Source organism: Drosophila mauritiana, chromosome 2L, assembly GCF_004382145.1.
Source record: "Drosophila mauritiana strain mau12 chromosome 2L, ASM438214v1, whole genome shotgun sequence".
Classification (NCBI taxonomy): domain Eukaryota; kingdom Metazoa; phylum Arthropoda; class Insecta; order Diptera; family Drosophilidae; genus Drosophila; species Drosophila mauritiana.
The window spans coordinates 14,359,632-14,384,969 of record NC_046667.1 but is presented as its reverse complement, the minus strand read 5'-3'; the positions used below and the strand labels follow the sequence as shown (position 1 = coordinate 14,384,969).

Here is a 25,338-nt window from a genome sequence, read left to right as displayed (position 1 = left end):
ATGTTCCTGTACTTCATGACCATATCGATATCGCTGGTGTTGATCATGGAAAACAATGGAACCCCATTAATGTCCTTATTGGATGGCACATTTCTGGAGGCTTACAATCGTTCGACAGAGAGCCCTGAAGGCGGACTTACTGCCCATCCGTGGAGAAGTGCTGATTCTGGGAAAATCTCTTTTAGAGAACGTACTAGATTTAGTAAAATGTTAAATCGAAACCGTCGAAAGGTAATACGTCGAACGATTCCCGAAGATGAGGAGAGAAGAATTGAGAGATTGTGGGATCCCCTTCTTAATCAAAGCTACGACTTTTCTACCTTTGAGGAATATAATACGACTGCTAAGGCATTTCCCACTATGCCAAGTGAAAAGTTTGGTTTGGAAGATACTGCACGTATTTATACGAATATTTCAGAGCAAGAACCAGGTGAGAACTCAACTCACCTCTTTAATGATGAAGATTATTCATGGAGTCCAGTCAATACCGAAATAAGTTATGGTTACGAAAACCAAACATATGAAAACGAAATCGAAGGAAGCAACTCCCAAAATCCAAATGTCTCAACTGAATTCCCCCTAGTTGATGAGTATCCCATCTATAATCAAAGCTCAACCTGCATAAATTACAGCTCCCCAGAGTATCAAAATCAAACTGTCTATGATTATAATTTTACAGTACCTTGCCTTGTACCAGATGTTAATGGTAGCACAAGTTCTGTAAAAAACCAACAATTACTTGGCCAGAACTTTAGAACTGAAATGATGAGCCGGAAAGGTCCATTTAAGGTGTACCTATACATGAACCGCAATCCAGTTTATGGACAAGAGTATTCAGTTTTCACAACTATGCCGAGCCTGGGAAAGAAAAACTTTGCTGTCAACCTGACTCTAGATACCGATGATTACTTAATTGATGAGATATATACGGATTGGAAATACACCAAGAATCTGCGAAAGTTAATGCGAAAATGGGGCATAAGAAGTAAGCGAATCGCATACAATCGTTGTTATTTCCATCGATGTACGGCTCGATTCTACAATACGAAACATAAATACATTATGGCTAAAGTAAGTCCTTTGAACGACAGACGAAAGCTATTGGCACAAGTGGTGCGTTTCAAAATTAAAGTACGCAAACCACCAAATGTATACTGCCTACCTGCTTTGGAGTTAGAATTTTGCAAAAATCCGGAAAAGCCAGTATATTTCTCCCCCATCGGTCATCTAGAATTTTTTGCGTCAATTAGCGACGCATGCTCCACCGTGGAGTATGATACAATCACATGGCAATTATGTGATATCACAGAGAAAAGTAAGTTTTATATTATGTATTCTATTCATTTTTTTTTAATATCGATGGTAAAACAATTGGATAAATTTTGATATATTCTAACCGCAGAAATTATTGCTCGCATAAAAAATTCCACAGGACTGGTGGTGAAGCTACTGCCCTACAAGGTGCATATCCTAACCGAACCGGATAGGCGGAAAGTCTTTTTGTTGCGAGGTAAAGCTGTGATAAACGGCGTAACTACGGTAGCTCGTGTGAGTGGACCAAGTCTAGAAGAAATGTATAACCCCTCAGGGTTTAAACTTTATTTCAGTGCTATATGAAGTACTCCCCGCCCCCAATCGAACCCATTATCAAAGGCAATGAGCGACGTCTGGTCGATGTCAGAAAACCCATTTTTATCGACGGGTCCAGCTCCAAAGACAGGTTGAAAATAAGGGAATCTACAAACTCTAAGCGCTTCTTGTGGTCTTGTATCAGTTTAGACGATCCATTAAACAATTATTGCAAAAAGTATATGTCCAAGAGTGAGTATGATGAACAAAACTAGATTTGTAATAGCGGCGACATTGAAAAGTGCGTTGGAAATACTATTAACAGATATTAAAATGTTGGGTAAAATAGAACTAGCTAAATGCGTTAGATTTTTAAAATGCTCAATTATCTTGATAAAAATGCAATATTTTACTCTGTCAAATATGATACACGTACATAAATAAGCCATTACATACTTTAGGGTATATCAAATTTTTTTTTATAGGCCCCAAGTTGAGATTACCCCCATATGCTCTTAAGGAGGATGCCGTTTACGACTTCAGTTTGACGGTTATCTCACGCACCGATCCGCGGAATCGAATGACCGCAACCCAAACAGTAAAGGGCGTCGCCAAAACATCTTTCACGCCCCAAATCCTTTGCCGTCGTAATTGCGATCTTGGTGTTTATGCGCCGTTGGACAGCATACACCTGATCTCGAAATGCGATGACTGTCCGGGTATGGTGAAACGGTATCAGTGGTGGTTGTTGGACACAGAATCACAGCCCACTCTGGAATCCTCTGATAAATATCTGATTCTCCACACTGAAGAGCCCCTTGTTCAGATCCGTCTAAGAGTGTGGGTAAAGGGCCAACGGTGGGCAGATGCGTACTACACGCTGCGCCGGAACAATGGCCCTCAAAATGGTAGTTGCACAATAAAACCTTTTTTGGGCGTCGAGGGCTTCACAATGTTCGATATCGATTGCGCCGGATTTGAGTCGCCTTTCCCGCCAATAACCTATCGCTATATGGTGTCATATGCAGTTGTGGCCTCTAATGTGCCATACTCAAGGATTGTGCTCACCTTACCCGCTTCAGAGACTATCCATATTTCGATATGTGATGCCATTGACATGTGCGTCGAAAAAAGAGTAGGATTGAAAGTATTGGCGATAGATAAAAGCATGCTAACGGGGCTACAAGAAGTAATGAAATATTTGCCAAATTTCTTTAAGCGAGGTCATTGGAATAGGGCCTATATAATGGGGATAGCTGCCACCACTTTTATAGATACGTCACTCGATGGAGATGAATTCTACTCGTATCTGACTGGCTTAGTCGCCTCAACGGGCTCGCAGATGGAGCAGATAACCACACTGAGCTCTCACATGCTGATAAGGCTGCATCCAGTCGATTTTCGTGGAGCCACCGTCATGGCAGAAATGTTTAGCCACTTGGGCGACAGCTTCTCGGAGATCGTTCAGGAGCACGAATGGCTTCATCGGGAGGGCTACTATTCGTTGTCGGCCATGCATATGTTCTTTATGTCCATTTTAGGGGAAAAAACCGAAAGCCATTCAAACGCCATGTGTAGTCTACATAACCCCGCGTGCATGAATTTACAGAGAATCGATTTGGAGAAGCCGTTCGTCATTAAGTTTGATCCACTCATTTTGGTGCGCATCAATAGCTGGCTGATGAGTACATGGTTCCTGTACAGGTGCATTTACTTCCTCGGCGTCATAGCCACTCAAAGACATCATCCGTATGATGACGCATTAACAATTCTCCAGAGCGGCATTGCGTATCAGGTAATTCGAAAAATTAATAATAATGCATCATAAAAATTGTTATATCACAAGATATATATTATAATTATTATTTTATATTTGCGAACTATATTTAAGAATACGAAACGCCGTTTTCACGTTGCTTATTGATACAATATTTTATTGATAACATTTTCTGAATTTTTTGCATGTTTACAACCAGATTAATGTGACTGAGGTGACACAGAACACCAAGGACATGCAGCTGAAGACAATCGACAAAATACACGTTATCAAATTATCGGCAAAGCTGCTCCATGAACTGCAACGCAGACTGAACCATAGCTCTATTCTGCTACAGATCATCTCGCAGCAGAACTTCCACAATATCTACTGGTGGTATCCAGATCCATTCCCTTCGAAGACCAGTGTTCTTATCATTCACGCCTACAGTCCCGTTAAATTTTTTAGATCCGCCAAGGAGTTCCAGCTGACTAATCCTCTAGTATACAAGACGAATATCACGCATTTCAACGACGAGTCCTTCAATCAGTACATGACCAACAATAGTATCCAGAATAGTACGGAAGTCCACATTTACAGTGTAATGCTAAACCACAAGGCCATGTTGGCAGTGCGAATCGTGAATTGTTCGCAGCTAATGTACATTAAGATGCGATTGCACAGATGGCCAACGCTCGGTCAGATAAGGCAGCACGCTTGTCGGATAACCCCTGATATGCAGGGTAAACGCATTTGGATGGCCAACTCCTGTGAACGGAGCCCGGCATACGTGGCCATACACAAGCCGGGTGAAATTCGATATAAAAGCGGAAAAGATCGGTTAAGTCCGCGTGGAAGGAAGAAGGGGAACAAGACGCACGGTGGCTCGGAGACACCAGAGGTGAGAAAATATGCGGACTACATTGACTATGATAATGAGGATATAGTGGACGAGATGGAACGTCTGAACTACTCGATACTTTTGGAAATATACCAGTGCAACATCTGGAAGAACCGTTCATTGGATCCCGGCTGGAGCGAGGAACATTGCACCACCTCCTTTGAGCACAGTCGCGGGTCATCTGTTCAGTGCACCTGCTATACCTTAGGAGCCCTATCCTCTCGTATTTTTCCGATTTCAACGGAATTGTTTGTCGAGCACATACCCGTACCCATATTTACGTTCAATATGATCCTAATTATTTTTTTCGCTCTGCTTTTTCTGCTGCTCATCTTCAAGTTTCTCTTGCACCTCAACATTGTTTCCGCCTATCTGAAGAATCCGGAATTTCGATTGCAATGCGATGCGTCGTCAGTGGGAAAGTCGGATCAATCGTTTATTGGTGGTTCGGAGATTCTACTCGTGATTGTGACTGGTGGTCAGGAGTTCGCCGGAACTACATCAAACGTAAAGTTTTACCTTAAGTCGCCGCATCGTCAGCAAACATCGTACCAAATCACTCAGGATCCCGGACATCCGAAATTGCTCAGGAACAGCACCATTAAGATAACGGTTCCCCGTGGACACATCTATATACCAACCCGTTTGGCATTGCGTCTCGTTCCCAATGGTCGGTATCCATCGTGGTACTGTCGCTCCATAACAGTGGTGGATCTAAAGCTCAAAGTTCAGCAGCTGTTTCTGGTTGAGAGCTGGATTGACCGGAGTCACATTCACTTTATGCGATCCAAGTACTTCACATATGGCAACTATCGTAGATATCCGAAGTACACGTGGTGCAAGCGGTTCCGGAGTCGAGCAGAGCAGCTGTATTTCAGTTGGTATTTGATCAATGCAATAACCGGACCCTCGCAAAGTAAGGTTGGGGGCATCATCATGAATCAGTTCGAACGCACTTGCGTGTGGATCTGCAAAACTGCTATCACATTGGCGTTTGTAACCTTGTACTTCGGAAAGCACACGGTGTATTCCATTCAGGAAGAGACCAGGCAAAATATTGATAATTCCCTCCAAGTTCACTTGGTGGTTATGCTGGGATTTTTCGCTTTTCTAATTGGTTTAAGTGTTCATGTGTTATTTGAAGTCGTCATTTTACGTTGGTTGTGGCCACACACATAGTAAGGAAGCAAGTACTTTATTAAATGTTCATATTAATAAATAAACTAAATGAAACATATTGTATATTATTAGGCATTCACACAGTCGGCAAACTATGAACTAATTTTAAATGTTGTATATATTTTTTAATATCTATCAAAAGCGCCTCTATCAGTTTTAAAACTATATATTTATTGTTCGATTTCTATATTTCCATTTTAAGTATAACGTGTGGAGCACTTGATGGCAATTTTGAAATTTAAATAATTCAAATTAGCACTCGAAGGGCTCCGCCTTATGTTCTGGCAACTGTTTCCGACCGGGCTTGGGCTAATGGATTTTTCCACGCCTAATTACCATTACTTAGCCGAAAGGGGCAAAAAATACAGACACACATACACTCACACACACACGTATAAAAAGGTAAAATTGCATTAAAAATTATCGCTTTTTTTTTAGAAACTATGCTTTTCGTTTATTATTTTTTGTAACTTGAGAGTGTATGCAAATGGAATTTCATAGTCACCATTAACACCTTTTTGCACTGTCTCTCCTTCACACCTGTTTCTTGTGGTCCACACCTATTTTTTTGTTCGCATATTTTATGTGACGTTGGGTGAAATTAAAAAAAATAAAATAAAAATGCATTTAATTAAATGCCACACAAATGCTGCGAAAAACGTTTCCAACGTGTGATATTTTATGCCAGAAGTCGGGGGAGTTTTTTTTCTTCGCTGCTGTTGTTCTCGTTTCTCATTGTCGTGGGGACAGTCGAAAAATGCATTTTCATAACGTTACTGGGCATTATAAATGTGTTAAGTTGGGTTGGCTTGGGTCTTGAATAGTTTGTCTCTTGGAGAATAATTTACAATACCCAAATAAAATATTCTTTGTCGAGTTATTCAATTACTTGCGAAACGTATTTAATAACCAAACATTTGCTGACAGTGCCTAAAAGAAAGAATCTTTAAAACAGCTCTAAGCATAAATGATTTCCAATTCCCCTGATGATTGACGGCGTTCCAAATCTGGTCGCAATTCTGATGCATTTCCATCTGGCACTTCAGTATTCGCCCTTCAGGCTGTAAGCTAGTCGTGGATCTCGGAAATTTTGGCAACAGCTCAATCTGCAACCAGTTCCGATTTCTGCTTACCTTGTAGTTAGGCATGGATTTGCACATCTGCCTCCCATTTCGCACGGAGCGATTTTTTCCTCTTTGTTCGAATGTCGCACAGAGGATGCAACGGAAATTGTACTGAGGGCACGGCCATTATTCTCTTCACTCAGCCATAAGCCCAAGGAGACGACATACGCAGCTGAATTTGTCATATCGTAGTCCTTCGGGCTACTGCCTAGGTACCCACTACTGCAATTCTAAAAGTGAGGGTATACTTGGCGCAGGCAAATGATATATTAACTTTCATACCTGAAAGAATTTTCAAACTTTATCTCAATAGCAATTACATATTAGGGCTTACATTTATTTATTATTTATAAGTATGTGTATGTTTCAAAGTAATTTATTCTTAAAACTAGCATCTCTTAGTTTATAAATTGTAAAGCATATGCCAATAAGCTTTGATGTCATCTTTCTAACTAATATTAGGCAGCTTAGAAAGTGGTATATTCGAGGTTTTAATCTTTGATAAACATAATATGATTAAAATAGTGGGTAAACCAAAGTCGAAGAAATCTAGCAACGTTCTTACGTGCTTTTTCTGTTTATGCGTTTTTCTGAAGCCACCAGCCGACAAAATTGCAGCCGACAGTTTGGCACATTCCCATTTCGGGGCCCTGGCATAACAACGCCCACTTTTTGGCCACTGTTTGCATACGTGCCCGTTGTGAAATTGCCTGGGCGCACTCCTCAAATCATTGGCCGCTGCCACGCCCCCGCCCACAGTAACCGCCTGCCGCCCCCTTTGGCCCGTGGAGGCGCAACATGTTAGTGACACAATCGAAATGGAAAACGACATGGAACATGGCAACAATAACGAGCGGCAATAACAAACAACTTCGAATTTTCTCCCCACCATGAGAGACAGGTAAGAAAACCGTGCGGAAATTGAAGTGTGAAGTGTGTGAGTGGATTAGTTATCCTGAAAATTGTTGCCGCTTGGCATTGGCAAATTTCCTTCTGATTTGCTGCACTCACTCGCTTTTGGCCGACATATTTCAGCTTATGCTCACAGCTTGGGAGCTGGGGACTCAAGCTCAAAAAGATTTGCGCTCGGGGCAAACAGCAAAAATTTCCATTTAAGGCAAAGTTTGGCTAAGGTGCTGCAGCAACTCCAGCTTTCCCTCGAGGAAAACCGTCTGTAAATATATATGTATATCGGTGGCATTTTCCCTTCAGCCGTATATTCGCTTTGCCACCACATATTTTCCCACCGGTTTGTTTACGCTGCAACGACGCGACACTGCAGTGGCTCATAGGCAAATGCAGTCGGAAAAAAATGTAAGAGCCATGCAAATTTTGATTGAGTGACTGTCAGATGGGCTCTTGATTAGATTATTAGATATTATTTTTAAGAAAACATTTATAATACTTTTATAAAATACATCATCATTATTCCAACTGATTTAAATACGTAAATTTAACTAACTAACTGATAACTAAAGAATACTCTTTTGTCAGGTAAACTTTACAGATTTTCTATTTTGCTTTTGTGTTTTGGTCATGTATTTAAGCCTTAACTAAATAATTTAAATGCATTTTAAATTATTTTCTAACAATGTCACAAAACAAGTGAACTTATGTCATATGCCCCAAGATGAACTCATCTGTTCATGTGGTACTTCGCCTAAGTCGTCGTCTGCGGTATTCCCGGTTTTCTAACTTCCAATTCCCAATCCACCAACGCTCTCAGCGCCACATTGCACATACGCCGTGTGGTGCAGTGGAGTTCCGTTGACGGTATTTTGCCTATAAAATTTGCAAGAATTCGTTGTGTCAATTGTGTACCCTTGCCCTAAACTTTCTCTCCCTCCCTTCAAGTCTGTGCTGGCTGACTTGCCTAGTTGGCAAATATTCCTTTGCAGCCTTAAATTTTGTTTAACAAATTGGCATTTTTATTGTGACAGAACGGGGGCTTTAAGCCAAACACGAAGTCGTTTGCAGCTACGTTTTGCGCGAAATTGTGGCTGTAGCTGAAAGCAAACCATCAAGTCTGCATTACATGGGGCGTATGCGTAATTTCGGATGCAGTAAAAATCCAGCTGCAGATGTTTCGAAGCACGAAATTAATTACGAAAAATAAGTACGCAGATATGTATACACACACATACGCGGACGTATACTGACGCATAATAAGATGGAGAAGGACCAACGCAAGGAACAGAGCCAGAATAATAATAATAAGTAACAAAAATAAACTTTACACGCTCAAGAAAAGCAGGAAAACCAGCACGAGCAGAAGAAGCAAAGGAAGCACTGCGGCATAAGCAGCACAGGCTATAAACAAGCATATGCTAAGGCAGAAGGCATAAAAATAAATCCGTAGAAGGGAAAAACTTTTTATATTATCTGACTACGTTCATGCGAGTGTGTGTGCGATGGATGTGTGTGTGCGTTTTGTGTATATTTGAGTTTAGCAGATCACTCTCGAATGTCTGAGTATCCGCCGCGAAGGACCACGATGGAAATTTGCATCTGACGGCTGTCAAACTTTTAACTCTTCCAAAATAAAAAAATATCACAATTAATAGCCAGTTTCTGCACCTACTTAATTTGTAATGACAATATATACTACATTATAATTCACTTATAATTTCAAGCCAAATGATCGCAAAGAAGAGGCTTTCCTGTGCAAATCTAATTGTATATATTCCCCTGAAGAAAATGGTTTTCATTTTGTCAAGTTTTCTATCTCATTCATTTAATTTCCTTTGTCTTGCCTTCCATCTTGTTTTGCTTATTCTTATTCCAGGTCTTCGCATTTTAAGCATTTTATTTTACTGCCAAAGGCAAAGACCAAGCTTAGGGGTTAAACATAAAATAAAGGCAGCAATTAGTGCTATATAAAGAAATCATAAAGTGTAAATAATATTTTTCTAGCGCAAATGAAAAGCAAGCACCATAAGAAACAGAAAATACGTATTATTTACGGCTTTAGTTGTTCTGGCATTTAAAGGGCAAACACACAACAATCATTTGGCAAAGCCTATTTTGAAAAATTACTTGGTAAACAAAACATTAAAAATAAAACAGACAAATTTTCCAAAGCCCATGTCATGGCAAAAACAGACATGAGTGATGTTTAAATGCAGGAACCTCTTTCTTACAACAACTTTATTCTTTAAAATATAATTTCTTAGTTCTGATCGACACTTAAGCAAATATTCCTCAAAATAATTTAAGTACAATTATTTCCCAATGACTTTCTCTGTTCTTTATTCTTTCTCTTATACTTTCGCTATGCAACACGTCTTTATTTATTCGAATCGAAATAAATCTCAGAAAGCACATTTGTGTTACAACAAATGCATGCGAAATGCATTTCCTCATGCACAATCTAAATGAATTTATGACTACGATTCACAAAAACTCAATAAAATATGACTGTTAACTGTGAATTTGTCCTGCATTCAGATTGCATGCATAAAACCATCAGGGAAACCACCAAAATAAAAAAGCAACGCTATATACATATACATCTAGGTATATATAAAGTGTATCTGTAGGGAAGGAGGAGCGTACAAGGTAAGAGTTTGTCTCTTGGCTTTACTTGGAGTGCAGTGGGAATGAGGACAATTCCTGACGGGAATCACGTAACGAAGTGCATTGTTAAAATATAATAAAATTGCAATTTTGCGTTCATGTTGCAATGTGGCGTCATATCCTTTTTCCTTTAATTTTTCACGAATTCGCCATTTCGCAGTTCCGAAAAACTGAAACTATCCAACACTCCGGCACTCCGGCGCCACCCGGCCAGTTCCCAGTCCTTTTTGGGCGGAACATCCTCCTCCGTTTTCTATGCACACTCCATAGATTTTAATGCAATTTTCTCAATGGCGGCGGGGTGGTGGCTCTGCAGCCCCAGACTCTCTACGTATGTTTGAGTGTACATATTTTTATTTTCGCTTCTGTCATTGTCGCAGCTGCCAAAGCCTTTGTTCTTGGTCCGTCGAGGGTGCGAGTCGAGTGGTGTCAGGTCCGAGTTTGCAGCTTCGAGCTTCGAGCATCGAGCAGCGAATGGTTAGCTGGGATCTGGGATGTGGGAGGTGGAAGTGGGTAGTTGGACGATCCGGGTCCAAGTCCAAAACCCAAGTCCATCCACTCCCGCTGGCTAGTTACGTTTAGTGGTCAGTGTTGACCATTTTTGTACTTAAGCTAAATGTTTTCAATCATTTTTATTACACTCATTAGTCAAAATAATACAAGAACAAAAATGGCATATTTTTTAATATAATAATTTCACTTCAAAATAAAATTTGCATTGCCTGAATAAAGTAAAATATATATAGTCTGAACTTGGAAATCGAATAGAATTTTAGATATTTATAGGCAAGGATTTTTATTATTTTAAACTTAACTTTTTAAAAGCAGCTCGCAGCTTAATTTGTTTTTTAGCCGTGTATAAAAATTTAAAAATAGAAAAAACGATGCCTTCCTAGCAAATTCATTGACATGAGCCTAAATATATTGAACAAGTTGAGTATTATTATTTTCAAACTATAGATTCGACATCACTGTTAGTGGCTGCTGTTGTTTCTAGATGGTTTCAGTTTGGTTTGCCTGTTCGGCCAGCGTATCCGTTTGCTAGTTTCTCTCCGGCTTTTGGCCATATTTCTGCACTCAATTGTCCTTCAGTGCATTTTGTGGTCGTCTCCATTCTCCCTTCTGCATTGTGTTTGTCATCTCTCCCTCTTAGCCAGAGCTGTAAAGTATAATGCCTTTGTTTGTTCGCGCAATAAAAAATGATTACTTTAATTTCCGAGCCACATAAAAAGGCACGTCTAACATGAGAAATCGCTGTCATTGCCGGTTGGTCTTCTCAGCCACCTAAAGTGGCTGCATTGACCATGGACCTAAAAGGGGAAATGCATTAGGGGCATTGTCAGGAAAGCTTATTCCTGTCATGACGGTGTAATGGTGCAGATTATTCTTTTATATTTCCTTTGATTAGAATGCTTGAGTGTAGGCTGTTACTCTTGCCATTTTTAAAGTTTTTCACAAATTTCAATAACGCATTATTCACTACAAGCTTCTCTCTTTACATTGAATATTAATCAGTATGAGTTGATTATATTGCTAAGCAATAACTATTTTGGTTATGAACAAGTAATACCAGCAGAAAATTGCTACATCCTTTATCCTTTCTATACCACTTTTTCCCTTTTGACAATCGTAGCTTTGCAAATACAGAAATATGCCTGCCAAGTCAGTAATTTTTGTGTGTGCTCGTCCCTTTTTCCTGAACTTGATGTTTTTCTTCTTCGAGATTTTTTATTTTCTGTTATTTAGGCCCCTTTTTGTTTTCTCTGTTTTGTGTCAAACCGCATTGGGCCACAAAACAGAAGTCAGAGCCATATCCTGGCACGAGGTCCTTGGGTCGCCAACGCGCTGAGCTGCTAAGCGAAAACTTTATGCACCAAATTGTTTTCACCTGCTGTCCCAAATTTATAACACCTCACCCACCCATGGCCTCTTCTTTATATATATTTTTTATTTTTATTTGTATAATCCTTTCGGTTATGGGCCACGACACCCGCATCCTTTTTGTGGAGGGGCCGAGCAACTTTTGGGGATGACAGAAGCCAGCATTGGAATTTGCGAGCCGGCGCAGGGATTAAGCGAAAGACAAAAACCGGAGGCGACTCCAAAATGCGGATTCCACTGTTCACTGCTCACAATGCCGTTCCGAAAATCATCGGCACAGTGGGCCGAATTCGCACTTCAAGTGCTTCGGGGGCTTCAGACTCTCTTCATTTTATGGCCGCATCTCTTATTTTGCATAATGTTCTTGAGCGATTTTTACGACACCCTACTGAGGGTCACTCATAATGGCCGGCACACTTGTTGTGCCCGCCGGCTACTCGGCGAAAATGGAAGTTTTCTCGCCGAACACTTTTGAATGACCCTCATTAAACGACCAGAAATTATATTAAATTTGCCAAGGAAACAAAACGCCCGTCGGCAGCGGTGGCGAAAAATGTTGTTTGCTGCATAAAAAAGTTGTAAATATTTTTATGCCTGCATTAATATGCAACGCCAACCACTGTAGATGCCTGTCCATGGCAAAGTGGGTGTGAGTGGCAGGATGGGCTCCTTTCTGGCTTGCTGTCGCTGCTAATACCACCGCTAATAAAATCTTACTGCCGCAGTAGCGCCAGCCTCCTCCAGATTCGCCATCGCAGCCATGAAGCACAGCTGTGTGCAGTCATTTTTACTGCTGCACTGCAAAGGCATAGAAAGTCGGCGGTATAATGGGGGGATCCCTCCTCCTCATCCTCCTCTGCCGCCCACTTCCTTCTCGGGGCGGAGCCCTAAGAGGGCGTGGCCAGATCCAGTTGAAGCCAAAAGGCCAAAGTGTTTAAGTGCGCAAACTTTGTTATTAGATTGCCAGCGGCCACTAGTTCAACACAATGATCTTTGGCCGGAAATGAAGTGTGCTGTTATTCATGTCACGCACTTAACTAATTATAAATCACTTCTCAGTGTTTTAGTTTAATTGAAACTAACTAAATTAATTGTAAAATTTGGCAAAGGTTTTAAATAATACTTCTAAGCAGTTCATTTAAGTAACAGGGTTAATAACTTTCAAACTGATGAAGAATAGCAACTTTGGTTGAACGCTCATAATCATTGTTTACATAAAGATTTACCCACACGATTTCAAATTATTACTACTTCGAATATAATAGTTATTTTATCAAGCGTTTTTAAGCACATCAAGTACTTTTAATGGTCAAAACAACGACCTGCAGCTTCCGTCATATTTGAGCATGTCACTGGTGCCGCTTTGTTGTCTCAGCCCGCTCATTTCTCGTCATATGAGTACGGGGAAAACAGCATTTTGCAGATTGCAAATATTATAATATTCCCACACAGATGCCTTCTGACAGCTCAAGAGTCGCTGCCTGTAGTCCTGTCTATCCTTAGCGCACATAATCGGTCCCGCCGCTTTGGTTCGTATCGCATTTCTTGCTTTGTTTGGGCTGGCTGTCTAACTGTCAGTTCAGTTAGCTTTTGTTGGTAATTATTCAGATTTTGTTTGCATTTCATGCATAAATAAATCACTGAAAATTGCGGCTCAAAACTATAAATGCCAAGTCATACATCTGTCACTGTTTGGAGAGTAGAGAGATGGCGTTGAAGCACTGGGAAGTTGGATAATATTCTCGGACGGGCACTAAACTGCAGCTGCCTCTCATTAGTACACAGTCGCTATGCCTCGTGCTCCCTTTACTCTAATTTAATCAAGTTGAATGGCAAAAGAAATTACGTTTTCTTTTTCGGCGGGTGCTTCGAAAAATACACAACAAAAAAAACGACGAAGAAACGGAAAATTACCATGGCTAACAACATTTGGGGCCGCGCGTCCTTTATGTAAATTGCGGCCAAATTAGTGAGTCCAGGAATACCGAATCCCGGTACAGGTGAAGAAAAACAGACACTTAGAGGTTACTGGCACAGCTTTGGCCTCACAAAATGACTCCGGGCGAATTACTTAACCGCTGGCCAAGTGGGTGCACATAAAGATCCATTAGATGCAAAAGGTAAGTGGGTAAGCGACAACATCAGTGGCCCCATCAAATTTTAATTTGCATTCAAATTAAATGGCATATAAAATATTAACAATGTATGGAAAATGCTAATGTCCCATGTACTTCACTTTCCACGGACATAATACGATTACCGATTGTATCTAAACAGAATCGAATAAATCTTTACGAGCATATATTTAAATAAAACAACAATATTACGTCTATTAAAATTCAAATATGTTCACGATGCTTTAGCTAAACTATTTTCGAATCGGAATTTCCTTGTAATTTATTAAGCAAATTTACCAGCAGTTTTCAACCTTTTCTTCTTAATTGTTCAGTCATAAAGCCGTTCGGGTAATGATTGCATACGTATGCCTCGATGAACTTGATGATTTGATTAAAAGTTCCCGCAAAATGTGTGTTTTCCCGCTTAAACCGAAAATCATTAGGGGTTTCAATTTAATTCCCTAATCCGCAACATCCTTTTCTTCCGCCTCCTCGCAGAGGATTGGGCCCAGAATCTTTTATCTCTCTCCACTTTCCGCTTCCCACTTGCCACTCCCTATCGACTTCAATATAATCCCCAAAGTGCGATTTTCTTACGACCCAATCCACATCGTTCTGGCCCCACAGTCGACTGTCATCAACGACGTCAAAAGCGCTGCCCGCTGAGCCAACAATTAACAATTAAAACCCCAAAGCGCACAACTCAATTTTGCAATACACACAGAGAGAGCGAGTGAGGCAAACACTGCAATGGCAATCTCATAGATACGTATATAGTATATATCTTTGTATATGTATTCCGCAGATAGCAGGGGATAGATAAGGGTAACCCGCAACAACAATATTCCGGCACCAATGGGCACTTCTGCCACGGCTAAGTTCCCTGTGTGCTCCGTAGTCGCACTTACAACTAAAAACTTGTTACGTATTTAATTGCAATTAAAAAGTTGTTTTGTAGTTACGAGTGTTGGTGCTCTTGGCTTTCTTGGTGGGTGGCTGGCTGCATAGCTGACTGGCGTTGTTTTGTCAGACAGGCAACTACAGGATGGCTTCGAAATTGTCTCCAATAACAAAACCAGAACCAAAACCCCAAAGACTCTGAAGCCGGGATGAAGTCATTACAAGGCGAAATGAAAATGCGTGGAAAAGAAGCCAAAAGGGTTTTCCGCTTAATGACTTTGATGGTGTTTCGGTGCTTTCGGATAAAGGAACCAAAAATTCCACCAACCCTTCCATACCCACTTGCTGTCCTCTGATTTCAACGATAGCACTCATTAGAGTTTTGCGATTTTTGGCTTAAAACTTTGGCCATAACAATTGGCCATGGCCATCATCGCGATTTTGACACAAAACACGAAGCCATTGCTGAATTCACATCCAAATAGCAGGCAAATTGTCTGCTCCCTTGGCCTCGTAAACAAATTGCTTTTATTTGGTTTTGTGTAATTTTGTTTGACAAAGCGTTATTGCTTTATTAAACTAAAATTTGCTTAGCTTTGCATTAACTAGAATAAAATATTTAAACTTTATGAAAAGGCATTATTATGTCTTGGTTTATAATTGTGTAGTTTTAAACATATTTATTTATCCTGTTTTTATATCTACGATCATGGCTTTAAGTGATGGCTTGCTTCTGAGTTCTATAGATGGTGGTCAGTCTATGTCTAGTTTTCCTTATTAAGGAGCTTTAGCCGAAGAAGTTAAACAGGTTCTCCTGCTGCTGTTGCTGCTGACCTCCACCGCCTTGCTGCTGCTGCTGTTGCTCCTGGAAGAACTCCACTCCGCCGCCGAAAGGACCTCTGAGGATGACACCCTCCTCCTGCTGTTGCTGCTGCTGACCACCGCCAAAGCCGCTTTGCTGCTGCTGCTGCTGTTGTTGTAGACCACCTTCAAATCGTTCAATGCCCCTAATAATTTGACCAAACGGACCAAACTGGGCCGATGCAAAGGCGAGAAGCGCAACAAATACGATTATCTAAAAAAAATATACAAATTATAGATACAATTTAGTTACATTAGTTTCTTAAATATATTTTGTGATGCCCCGATCGAAAATGTTGTGTTAGGTTATTAGCCAATTAAATAAAATTTTTCCGCCTTTACAAACTTAACTTTTAGCAATACATACCGTGAATTTCATTTTGAATATTGAATATATTGAACCTTACTCCTCAAGCCAACAATCTTATTTCACCGGAATGCTAAAATCAACTGTTTGAGTTTCGGCTGCTGGCTATGAGTATTTATCTGAATTTTTGTTAGGCTTTATGCCCAACAAACTGGTTGGACACGGTGCGATCGCCGCTCGGACTTCCCTGTTCAAATCATTGTGTGTTTATAGGGGATTTTTTCTGTTGTTGAAAATTTTCAAGTATCTGGAGTTGACGGGCCCACTAAAAATACAGGTTTGCAATCAGCTCTTCTTGGCGTATGCTCTTCGCTAATCAAATTAGGGTTTTTGTTGAATTATTACTGTCAGAACATTTTGTTATTTAACAATTTTGCATGAGTCAGTATCTGTCTTTGGTTTTTATGCCAACATCATTTGCGAGTTATTCAAGTGTTTGTAATTAATGTTGTTATAGCACACAATTACTTCCCGAAATTAATGTTTAAAAATTTCATCAGCCCATAAAGTGATTTTCGATTAGCTAAATAAAAACAATTTTTTATGTTGAAAAAATAAATCAACGTATAAAACTGTGTTAATTATTTTTTCTTGATGTTGCTGGTATCCAAAAAAAAAACCCCCAAACGTATTTATAAGCAAGCGAAATAAATTAAGGTTACTCATTAATGAAATCTCTGTCGATCTAAAGGCCTACAATAAACCATTGTCAAAACATGTAAATGAGTATTTAAAAGACAAAAACTGTTTTGTGTTTGTTATACTAATACGTTCAAATAATTTATTTTAATTTTTAGTTGAGGAACTAAAGTAACAGCCTTAGAAGAAGCCTCCTTGCTGCTGCTGCTGCTGCTCGAATCCTCCAAATCCGCCGAAACCTCCGAAACCTTCCTGCTGCTGTTGCTGCTGTCCGAAGCCTCCGAAGCCACCACCTCCGAATCCTTCTTGTTGCTGCTGTTGGCCACCGAATCCTCCGAATCCTCCGAATCCAAATTGAGGAAGCGCGGAAGCAACGGCGATAAGGGCCACAAAAACGATCACCTGAATGGGCGTTTATTATTATATAGTCCTTAATCACTGCGAGGTGTAGCTCTGGAGGACAAACTTACCAAGAACTTCATGTTGAATTTGAAAATGAATTCAATTTGTACTAATATCCCAGAAGATGAGGATGCTTCGATGTTGCACTCGATACTGTGCCCTTTCTGTCACGTCTTTCTCTATTTATACGATTTTTGTGAATTCATATAATGTTTGAATTTCGGAGGTTCTTTACCCGCACTGAAATAAAAACTTGTCCCAGACACTGGACCAGACATGGGGGCTTTCCTCACAGGTGACCAGCGTTTCTCTTCCAATCCGGTTTTGAATTTGTTGTGGTTATTGACCGGTTTCCAATTTTTTTTTAGGGTAACAGGCGCCAGGTGCGTGGCTTTTGATATGAATTTTAATAGTTTGCTAATTTATATTTAAATATTATTTTTACTGAATTTATGACTAAGCTATTCAGTTTCTAGAGGCACGTTTCCAAGAATCAATATATTGAACACAAACTAGAGCTGCTACTTGACGTTGTTGATGATGCCTTTGTTTCTGGGGTTCTCAAAACAAATTTGCTTCCTTGAACTAATGTTTACAATAGAATCACATTAATGTGTTACGTGTATGTATAATTATTGAATCTAACTGAGCTGGACATTTGAACAAATCACCCTTTCCAATTGCCACATTTTTATCCGCGCAAAAGTAAATGCAAATGAGCGTCAAAAAAACCATATTTTTTTCAATTCGGTTACATTTTGCTGAGATAAACAAATTCCATTGACATAATCAAAAGAAACTTTGTTGTTTTCTTATTTCGTTGGCGTTCACTTCAAGAGCGGTCCAAACGAAGCGAACCAAGCTCACTCAATAGATAAGTGTCTCGATGGGGAATCACCTGCAGCGAATGGGGAATACTGGCGACCGGAGACCCTGGAAATTTTTCCGTACCTCGGCGAGGGTGAAGTGAAATTGCATTTGGTGTGCGGCGCCAGCGGCAATCGAGTTTGGCAATACGTGTTGCCTTTAACTTGGCTCTTAACCCTGCCATCCGAAAAAGAGGGTGATGCGAAAGACTGCGACGACGAAGACGGTGCCTTTTGGCATACTTCAGTGGAGCGCATAAAGCCCTAAATGAATTTATTTGGCTCATTTAAAGCAGCTAATTTATTTTTATTTCATCGAATTTGTGTTTAGTCGGGCACAAGTCCCTCTTCCCGGTTGGCAAGTAAGCTGTTTAGTGTGCGTACTAGTGACTTTATCCGTTTAATGTTCAAGTAACTTACAACGCGAACTCGCTTAACTTACTTACATCAATGTAAAGCCTCTACTTCAAATAAACCACCGCTTCAAACCTAATCATATAGCAGTTGCTTTTTGGAAATGTGCAGTAATTTTGGTAAAATGTCTAATGAACCCTTTTCGGGAGGCCTAGGCCCTTAAAATTGCAGAGCTCCGGGGAAAACACTCTGGGCCAACGTCTGCGTCGCGTGTCAAAGTTGCAACATTCAACATTCAACGCTCTTTGACTCCTTTGATGGTGGCCCAACACGACACCCAAAGCCGTGCACTGAAATTTGTTCAAATTCATTTCAATTACCGTCAATTTTCAATAATTTTGTTCAAATTATATTCCATTAGGTTCAAAGTCCTAAAAACAATTTGCATAAACATAATTAGCCTTTTGCTTACAACGCAACATTTTTGGGACATTCTTTGCTCTTTTAAACTTTAATCGAGCTGAGTTATAAATTATTTAATATTTGCGTCACCAAAAAGGTAAACAACAAACTGTTGACTACGTTAGCTTATTGATTTCTGTTAAGATGGTATTGGCGAATAAGAAAAAAGCTTAAATAAAATATTATTATTTAAATTATTAAAGATACACATTCTTTATTATATATAGTTTGGTAATACCCTACGTTTCCAACCAAGTTGGTTTTTTGGATATAACTACGTTTAATTTTAAACTTTTGGCACTAGTAACCTGGCTTGACTTCTTTGGCACCCCCCTCGACGTAATGTCTTAGGTTATTTGGGTGGCTAGGAATGCATTAGCCCAGTCAGTATGTTATGCCCCACCTGCAGTTGGGTGCAAATTCCGGGAGCTGAATTTGTGGGGCGGCGTGCGGGTGGTTCCATTTCCATCCATATGAATTTCACATGCTTAAGCCGCAAACTTATGTGCGCGCACAGCTTGAAATCCAAGCTCACGTAAACTCAACTGGAAACTAAACCCGAAAGAAATGGTATTCCGAAGAGGAAAATGTCGGCTCTTCCGTATCTGGTGCCGGGAACTTTCGCCAACATGTTAGCAGGGGCTTAGGACTTAGAACTCGACACTCAACAATTTTTGAGCCAAGTCAATGAGCAATTGACTGCCAACGCACCACCGCCACCTGCCCATACATAGATATGGCATGAACCTACATATATTCGTGAAAACTTCCTTGCACTCTGCGGGCATCTGCATATTTTTGCGCAAATATGTTTTAATATGGGTTAGAAAAGTTTCCCACTGCACTCGCATCGCTTCGAAGGGCGGCGAAGTTTTCTTTACTGCCTTTTGGTCCGCTTTTTGCCCTCACCGCGTTTTTTTTTAAACTAAGTGCACTTCCGGCTGGAACGCGAAGAAAACTGAATTTTACTTCTTGATGGATGTTTGTTTGTGCGGGGCCATTTGGAAACCAAACTTGGAAGAGATTTTTGTAGGCTTGACTTCATATTCATAATCCCAATCAGGAGTGTCAATTTCAGGAGCTAATTTCAGGCAAATGCGCATCAAAACCAAAAGAGCCACCAAAAATGGGTATAAATCGCTAAGTGAACCAGTCAAAAATAATATTAATTGTATAAATTGCAATAAAATAACCTTGCTTAAACCTTGGTAAAAATTGATTAAAAACTCAGCAACTTAATTATTGCCTTACTTGAACAGTAACTTCGAATACTTAGTAATGCCGCACAATTTAAATTTGGAAAAATAGCATGCAAGTTTCATTGTAATACAATGACAAGACATTTCGAAATGAATTTGAGTACTTCATTTGTTCCACAGTGTCCTCGTCCTACTCGCTAATTGTATTTCTTCACCTGAGCAAACTTTGGCCTTTAATCCCTTCGCCCTGCGACCAACAAAAGCGACCCGCACTTTAGGCCTCACTCGAAGATTATGTCGCCTTGGATTCGCTTAAGTTGAGCCCAAGTAGTTTGCAGTTGGGTAACCAAGTGAAGATGCATCTGCGGCCGAGGAACGTGAAGAAGATGCAGACGAGGGGCTCTTAAAAGTTTGGTTTTAATTAAAGGAAATTTGCGTGCGTGGCACTTGATTTGTAGTTTCCCAGCGCTTCCGTGTGTGCGGGCATTTTCCACCTAGGCACCACCCTAAAACCCCATAAAAAATATAAATATAATTGAAATTCTAAATTGCAATTGCCGCAAGTGCTCCTCCATTTGCAGATGCCAAGTTTCCGAGTTGCCAAGATGCTCCGATGCTGCAAATGCTGCAAATGCGGGCCTTCTCCGGCCTCAGTTCTGGGCAATTTCTTGTACCCGCTCGTAATTAGAAGCAAATGCAAATTTACACTTTGAGTGTGTCGGTGATGACGGAAGTCATTGGTAAAACCTGAAGCTGTGGGCGGGCAGAAAGTTCGCTCTGCCGCTGGAGTACTCCGGTTTCCACTGTTTGTCGCTGTGCCAGTGCAGATATAATGAGAAAAGTTTCAGGTAATGCAAGGACTCTGCCAAGGATGGAGGAGTATTGGTTAAATCTATTCCAGGAAAAACATCCTTATCATAAGCTTGTTTTAAATAACTGATTTACGAAAGGTAGTAGCTTCGAATAATTCATGACTCTCGTGTATTTATATCTTACCCAAATTATTCATTTCACAATCATCACAGCTTATCAACGGCAATAAGCAATACATTTTTGCCACATCTTAATTTGCGTCACAAAATATTTTCTGATATCAGAGTTGAGATTATTAACACATAGTAAATTATATCTCATTAGATCAAATACTTCCCAAACATCCTCTTGATTTAAATAATAATCAAATTGACATCCATGAGCGCACCCCACCGTTCGAGTTCATTTCCATACCAATCCATCTCGTTCTATACAAATGCACCTCATTCATGGCAAATTAATTACCGCAAAGCTATTTATCAACAAAAGGCGAGATAACCGGCAGATAAACGCGTCCTTGCTTTTCGAGTGGGCGGCATGCTTGGCGGTGTTGGCAAGGGGGCGTGGCCGTGGGCCGAGGAAAACCCCCCACGAAAAAGTTAATTTGGTGTATTAAGTGTAGCCGCAGTAGTAGCAATAAGTTGTAATGGCCACAGGACGATAGACATCAGTTTCGGTGGTCGGTGTGGGATAAAATCCTTTCAAGCGTGAAATGTCCGAAATGGAAATGGAATTACCATTTGGTGAGTTTCCTCTTCTGACTTTTAACTGATGGGCAACAAGTGGAAATGAATGAATGACTGGGGAAAAGTAATTAAAATCGCTTCGTTGTCGGCATTGCCGCCTATCTGTGGCAAGTTGAGACAAAAACTTTTCCATATTTCAAATCGAGATTTCGAAACATTCGTTTCCCAGTCACCAAACTGGGTTGTCAACGATGGCTTATAAGCGGCATTGCGGTTGAACGCATTTTCCTCAATTGGCCTTAGAATTGCCATGCACCCCCGCCCATGCATTTTGGCTCCACAGCCTCGTTTGATCTACTTCTTAGTTGGTTTTTGCGTCACAAGCTTTTTGATGACACTGAGAGACTGGGGCAACCGCAGGTAAATGAGTTTTGATATTGACATGAATTATTCGCCTCACTTAGCCCAGCAAATGGGGGCATGTTTGATAAGTATCTATGACGTACTTGCAAGCATTCTTAGGCATTTCTATTTGTTGGGGTAGCACTTGATAAATTAGCTTTTAAATTTTCATATACTTCTTAAATTTGATTTATAATTGCTGGAGAGAATACTTATAACAGCAACAACATATCCCCAAATGAGAAAAAAATCCAAACTCCCCCGTATCTCAGAACGGAAACTTTTGAGTATAAATAATATACAACCATTTTCTTAAGTATAATAAATCTTTTAAAAGGTATTCTTTTATGGTTTCCAGTCGTAGCTTAATTAAATATACGTACAATGCCATTCCGAAAAGAAATGTTAACTTTTAGGTCGTATTAGCATCAGAATTTCTTCAACATCATCAGGACTATTTGTAAAGCTTTTAAAAAGAAGGTCAATTAAAATGTTTATATATTCTAGAGCATAATCATCGCCTACCTTAATTGGTTTTTTTTTGAGTACCACCATCCGGCATTATTCATAACAGCGTAGTTGGTTTTTGTTCCGGCATTGTTCCGATCATAAGTCGTAAATTTGGCGTTAACTTGACTCTTCATAAAGAGTAATTCCTTGGACTTAGGTTTGCCAATCGACTTAAGACGATAACCTTCAGGTTCGCCGCCGACGTCAATCTCGTCAAAATGATTTGACAAAGTGGTTTCGTCTTTTAAATTAGCCACAACGTACAATTCATGGGGCTGCGATCGAGTCATTAAATGAAGGACTTCTAGTCCTCTAAAAAAGGACGAACCCCAAACACCAAATCCATACTTATATTCCGTCCAGTTACGGTTGAAATTTGCATTACCCAGATTGCGCAGTACGAGTGTCCAACCGGGTCCCGCGATTTCGGAATGGCACAGTACTTCAAAGGATTCAGCTCCAGGAACTTTGATTCGCCTCAGACCTTTTTCATAATCATAATCCAAACAGCTGCTGGGTAAATCCACTTTCTCCTTCGATCCGTTGTTTTGCGTCCAATAACTCCTCAGTTGATTTTCCTTTTCGTTTGCAATCTCTTTAAGTTCACTATTTGTCTGTTTTAGTAATACATTCTCTTCACTTAGATGCCTGATGGTTTCGTCGTTCTTTTCATTAATCAATATATTTAATTTCGCACTAAACTGGCTCACAATGTTTCGATTATTGTCAAGAGCTTCTTTGAGTTGATTATTCAATTCAAATGATTTTTCGTCTTCCTCCAATTGAACTTTCAATCTATCATTTTCAAGCTTAAATCTATTTATTTCGATCTCCTGTTCGCGAATTTTGTCTTGGAGTTGGTAAACTATTTCATTATTTTGATGGCACAATCCCACATGCTTTAACAAGGGCTTAATAGTAGGGTAGCAAATCGTACTGCATTTATCTTCTTGGTCGTCTGGTAGAACACAAGACTGAAAAACAACCAAAATTCATGGATAATACACTTGGCTAAATTTTTTTTTGGCTCAATAACTTGTATCTTAAAGTCGACCCATTGTTTTTCCATATAAGCTCAAATGAGATATCAATTACCTCTTGTTCTTCCACGAACCCTAATTCACCCACAGTCTTTGTAACCAAAAATGTTATTAAAAGCACGATATATTTATAAATTATCATTTCTATCGTAGTTCCAAATTTACTAGATTAAAATCGATAAATGTACGCGCTGTGAACTGTTTATTCACAAATGAAGCTGAATAAAGACTGACTTTACATTCCATTGAATGGCAAAATAAAGCCTTTATTCACTTAATCAGTGATTAACAATCTGTAAGACACAGTTCAATGCTCGCCTATCAGGATACGCCTGTATGGAGTGGGAAAAATAAGAGAGGCTTGGTCTTATCAGTTCTATTTCCTGCCTAACATTCTATATTCTGAATACATTCTTTGCTACTACCAACTATATTTTAGATATATAAGTTCCCAAATAATGTTAAAAGTACTAAAAAAAACTAGATATTTTAAATTTAAAATAGTTTTACCATTCTCCTATAGGTGTCGCTGCAGCGCGGCACGCTTAAGTGTACGTCCGCTAGAGGGCGACACCACTTTGCTTTATCGTGTATCCCTAAAAGTATGCAGCATTTTAGTAGAAGTCAACTTAAACACCTCTATATATTTGCCTATAGATGGCGCGGATTACAGAGCTTTTAAAGCTTTTATATTCACTAGATTTCCGGTAGGTGGTGTCACAGTTCTTACGTTTAAATTGTTTGAAATATTGCATTTTATGTATTACAATAATATTGAACAGTCATTATTCTAAAAAATTACATTGGCAAGGCGACTGTGCAGGCGCATAAATTGCGCCCCACAGCTGGTTACCAATTTCTTTTCCTTTAGCAATCATTGGCAAAACCACAAAAAGTGCTAACCGCCACGGACTGTATGTAAATTCCATGGTCAAATGATCAATTGGCTCACTGTGCCAGCTACTAAGCCAGTATAACCAGCGATGGGAGTCATAGACAACGCAACGCAGCCCAAGCGAAAGAAAATCCATTTCCCTCCGATCCTCTGGTGCACTTGATACCACATGCCCACCGGAAAAATCGCTTGCATGACTGGGAAACTGAGAAGTTGGAACTGCGGCAGTAATTGCTCTGGCACATTGAAGTGTTCCAGTTTCGATCTTCCTCTTTGCGGGACCCACTACGTTCGATTCGGGGATCGCCTCACGCACACCTATCGCAATCGACTGGTCATGCAAATCGCAGCCACTAGCCACTTGACCAAGCCTTGTTTACTCCTTGGCCCACTGAACTCGAGCATGCTGGCTTATGTGCACCGGAAAATGTTTTCCAAAAGTGTCTCAGGCTATTTATATTTTCTGGATCTTAACAAATTGAGGCAGCTTCTTGTTTTTATAATTAAGTGTGTTCCTTAAGGTGCAATCTGCTAAAAGTTTGGGGTTTAATATCTATATAAATATACTTATAATTCCTAGAAAATTATAATCCAACTTTGTGACGGTAAACTACTAAACCAAAATGAGAAACGACTTGAATATTCCATCACCAAAAATCCAAAATCTTACCAGAAGTTTAGTCAACTGCATGACAAACGATTTGAACGTCGATCTAATTTTTTTCTGTGTCATATTTTTTAGGCTACGCTTGGCTACCAACTGCAGTTTTTCACCATGGGCGCCACTTGCTGGGCGTTCATTGGGGCAACTTTCCAGGCCCAACGAAGGCTGACCCTAA

At 40.0% G+C, this 25,338-nt stretch overlaps 4 protein-coding genes across 4 annotated transcripts; 1 reads left to right on the top strand and 3 right to left on the bottom strand.

Moving 5' to 3' along the window:
• Nucleotides 1-5,411, top strand: LOC117150810. Its single transcript, XM_033317869.1, has 5 exons — nucleotides 1-1,315; nucleotides 1,403-1,548; nucleotides 1,608-1,821; nucleotides 2,055-3,364; nucleotides 3,546-5,411. Exons 1-5 carry the CDS (start codon nucleotides 1-3, stop codon nucleotides 5,403-5,405), a joined length of 4,845 nt encoding a protein of 1,614 aa, XP_033173760.1. The 3' UTR covers nucleotides 5,406-5,411.
• A 10,197-nt stretch (nucleotides 5,412-15,608) lies between these two features.
• On the bottom strand, nucleotides 15,609-16,395 carry LOC117146506 (cyclin-dependent kinase 8). The gene is made up of 2 exons (XM_033312764.1): nucleotides 16,232-16,395; nucleotides 15,609-16,078 (listed from the first exon to the last, which is right to left on the bottom strand). The coding sequence occupies exons 1-2, from the start codon at nucleotides 16,241-16,243 to the stop codon at nucleotides 15,791-15,793; spliced, it is 300 nt and encodes a 99-aa protein (XP_033168655.1). The 5' UTR covers nucleotides 16,244-16,395; the 3' UTR covers nucleotides 15,609-15,790.
• Nucleotides 16,396-16,978: 583 nt separating this feature from the next.
• LOC117143415 (heterogeneous nuclear ribonucleoprotein A1) lies at nucleotides 16,979-17,448 on the bottom strand. Its single transcript, XM_033308115.1, has 2 exons — nucleotides 17,341-17,448; nucleotides 16,979-17,272 (listed from the first exon to the last, which is right to left on the bottom strand). Exons 1-2 carry the CDS (start codon nucleotides 17,350-17,352, stop codon nucleotides 17,051-17,053), a joined length of 234 nt encoding a protein of 77 aa, XP_033164006.1. The 5' UTR covers nucleotides 17,353-17,448; the 3' UTR covers nucleotides 16,979-17,050.
• A 4,943-nt stretch (nucleotides 17,449-22,391) lies between these two features.
• Nucleotides 22,392-24,598, bottom strand: LOC117137382 (angiopoietin-1-like). Its single transcript, XM_033298799.1, has 3 exons — nucleotides 24,557-24,598; nucleotides 22,580-23,538; nucleotides 22,392-22,520 (listed from the first exon to the last, which is right to left on the bottom strand). The coding sequence occupies exons 1-3, from the start codon at nucleotides 24,596-24,598 to the stop codon at nucleotides 22,460-22,462; spliced, it is 1,062 nt and encodes a 353-aa protein (XP_033154690.1). The 3' UTR covers nucleotides 22,392-22,459.
• Nucleotides 24,599-25,338: the final 740 nt, after the last annotated feature.

Coding starts and splice junctions, on each gene's coding strand:
- LOC117137382 (XM_033298799.1), bottom strand. CDS start 24,598: ATGACTCCCATCGCTGGTTATACTGGCTTAGTAGCTGGCACA. Junction 23,539..24,556: donor CTGGCTTAGTAGCTGGCACA/GTGAGCCAATTG, acceptor GTTGTTTTTCAG/TCTTGTGTTCTACCAGACGA. Junction 22,521..22,579: donor TCAAAAAAAAACCAATTAAG/GTAGGCGATGAT, acceptor TCTTTTTAAAAG/CTTTACAAATAGTCCTGATG.
- LOC117150810 (XM_033317869.1), top strand. CDS start 1: ATGTTCCTGTACTTCATGACCATATCGATATCGCTGGTGTTGATCATG. Junction 1,316..1,402: donor ATGTGATATCACAGAGAAAA/GTAAGTTTTATA, acceptor TTCTAACCGCAG/AAATTATTGCTCGCATAAAA. Junction 1,549..1,607: donor GCGTAACTACGGTAGCTCGT/GTGAGTGGACCA, acceptor ACTTTATTTCAG/TGCTATATGAAGTACTCCCC.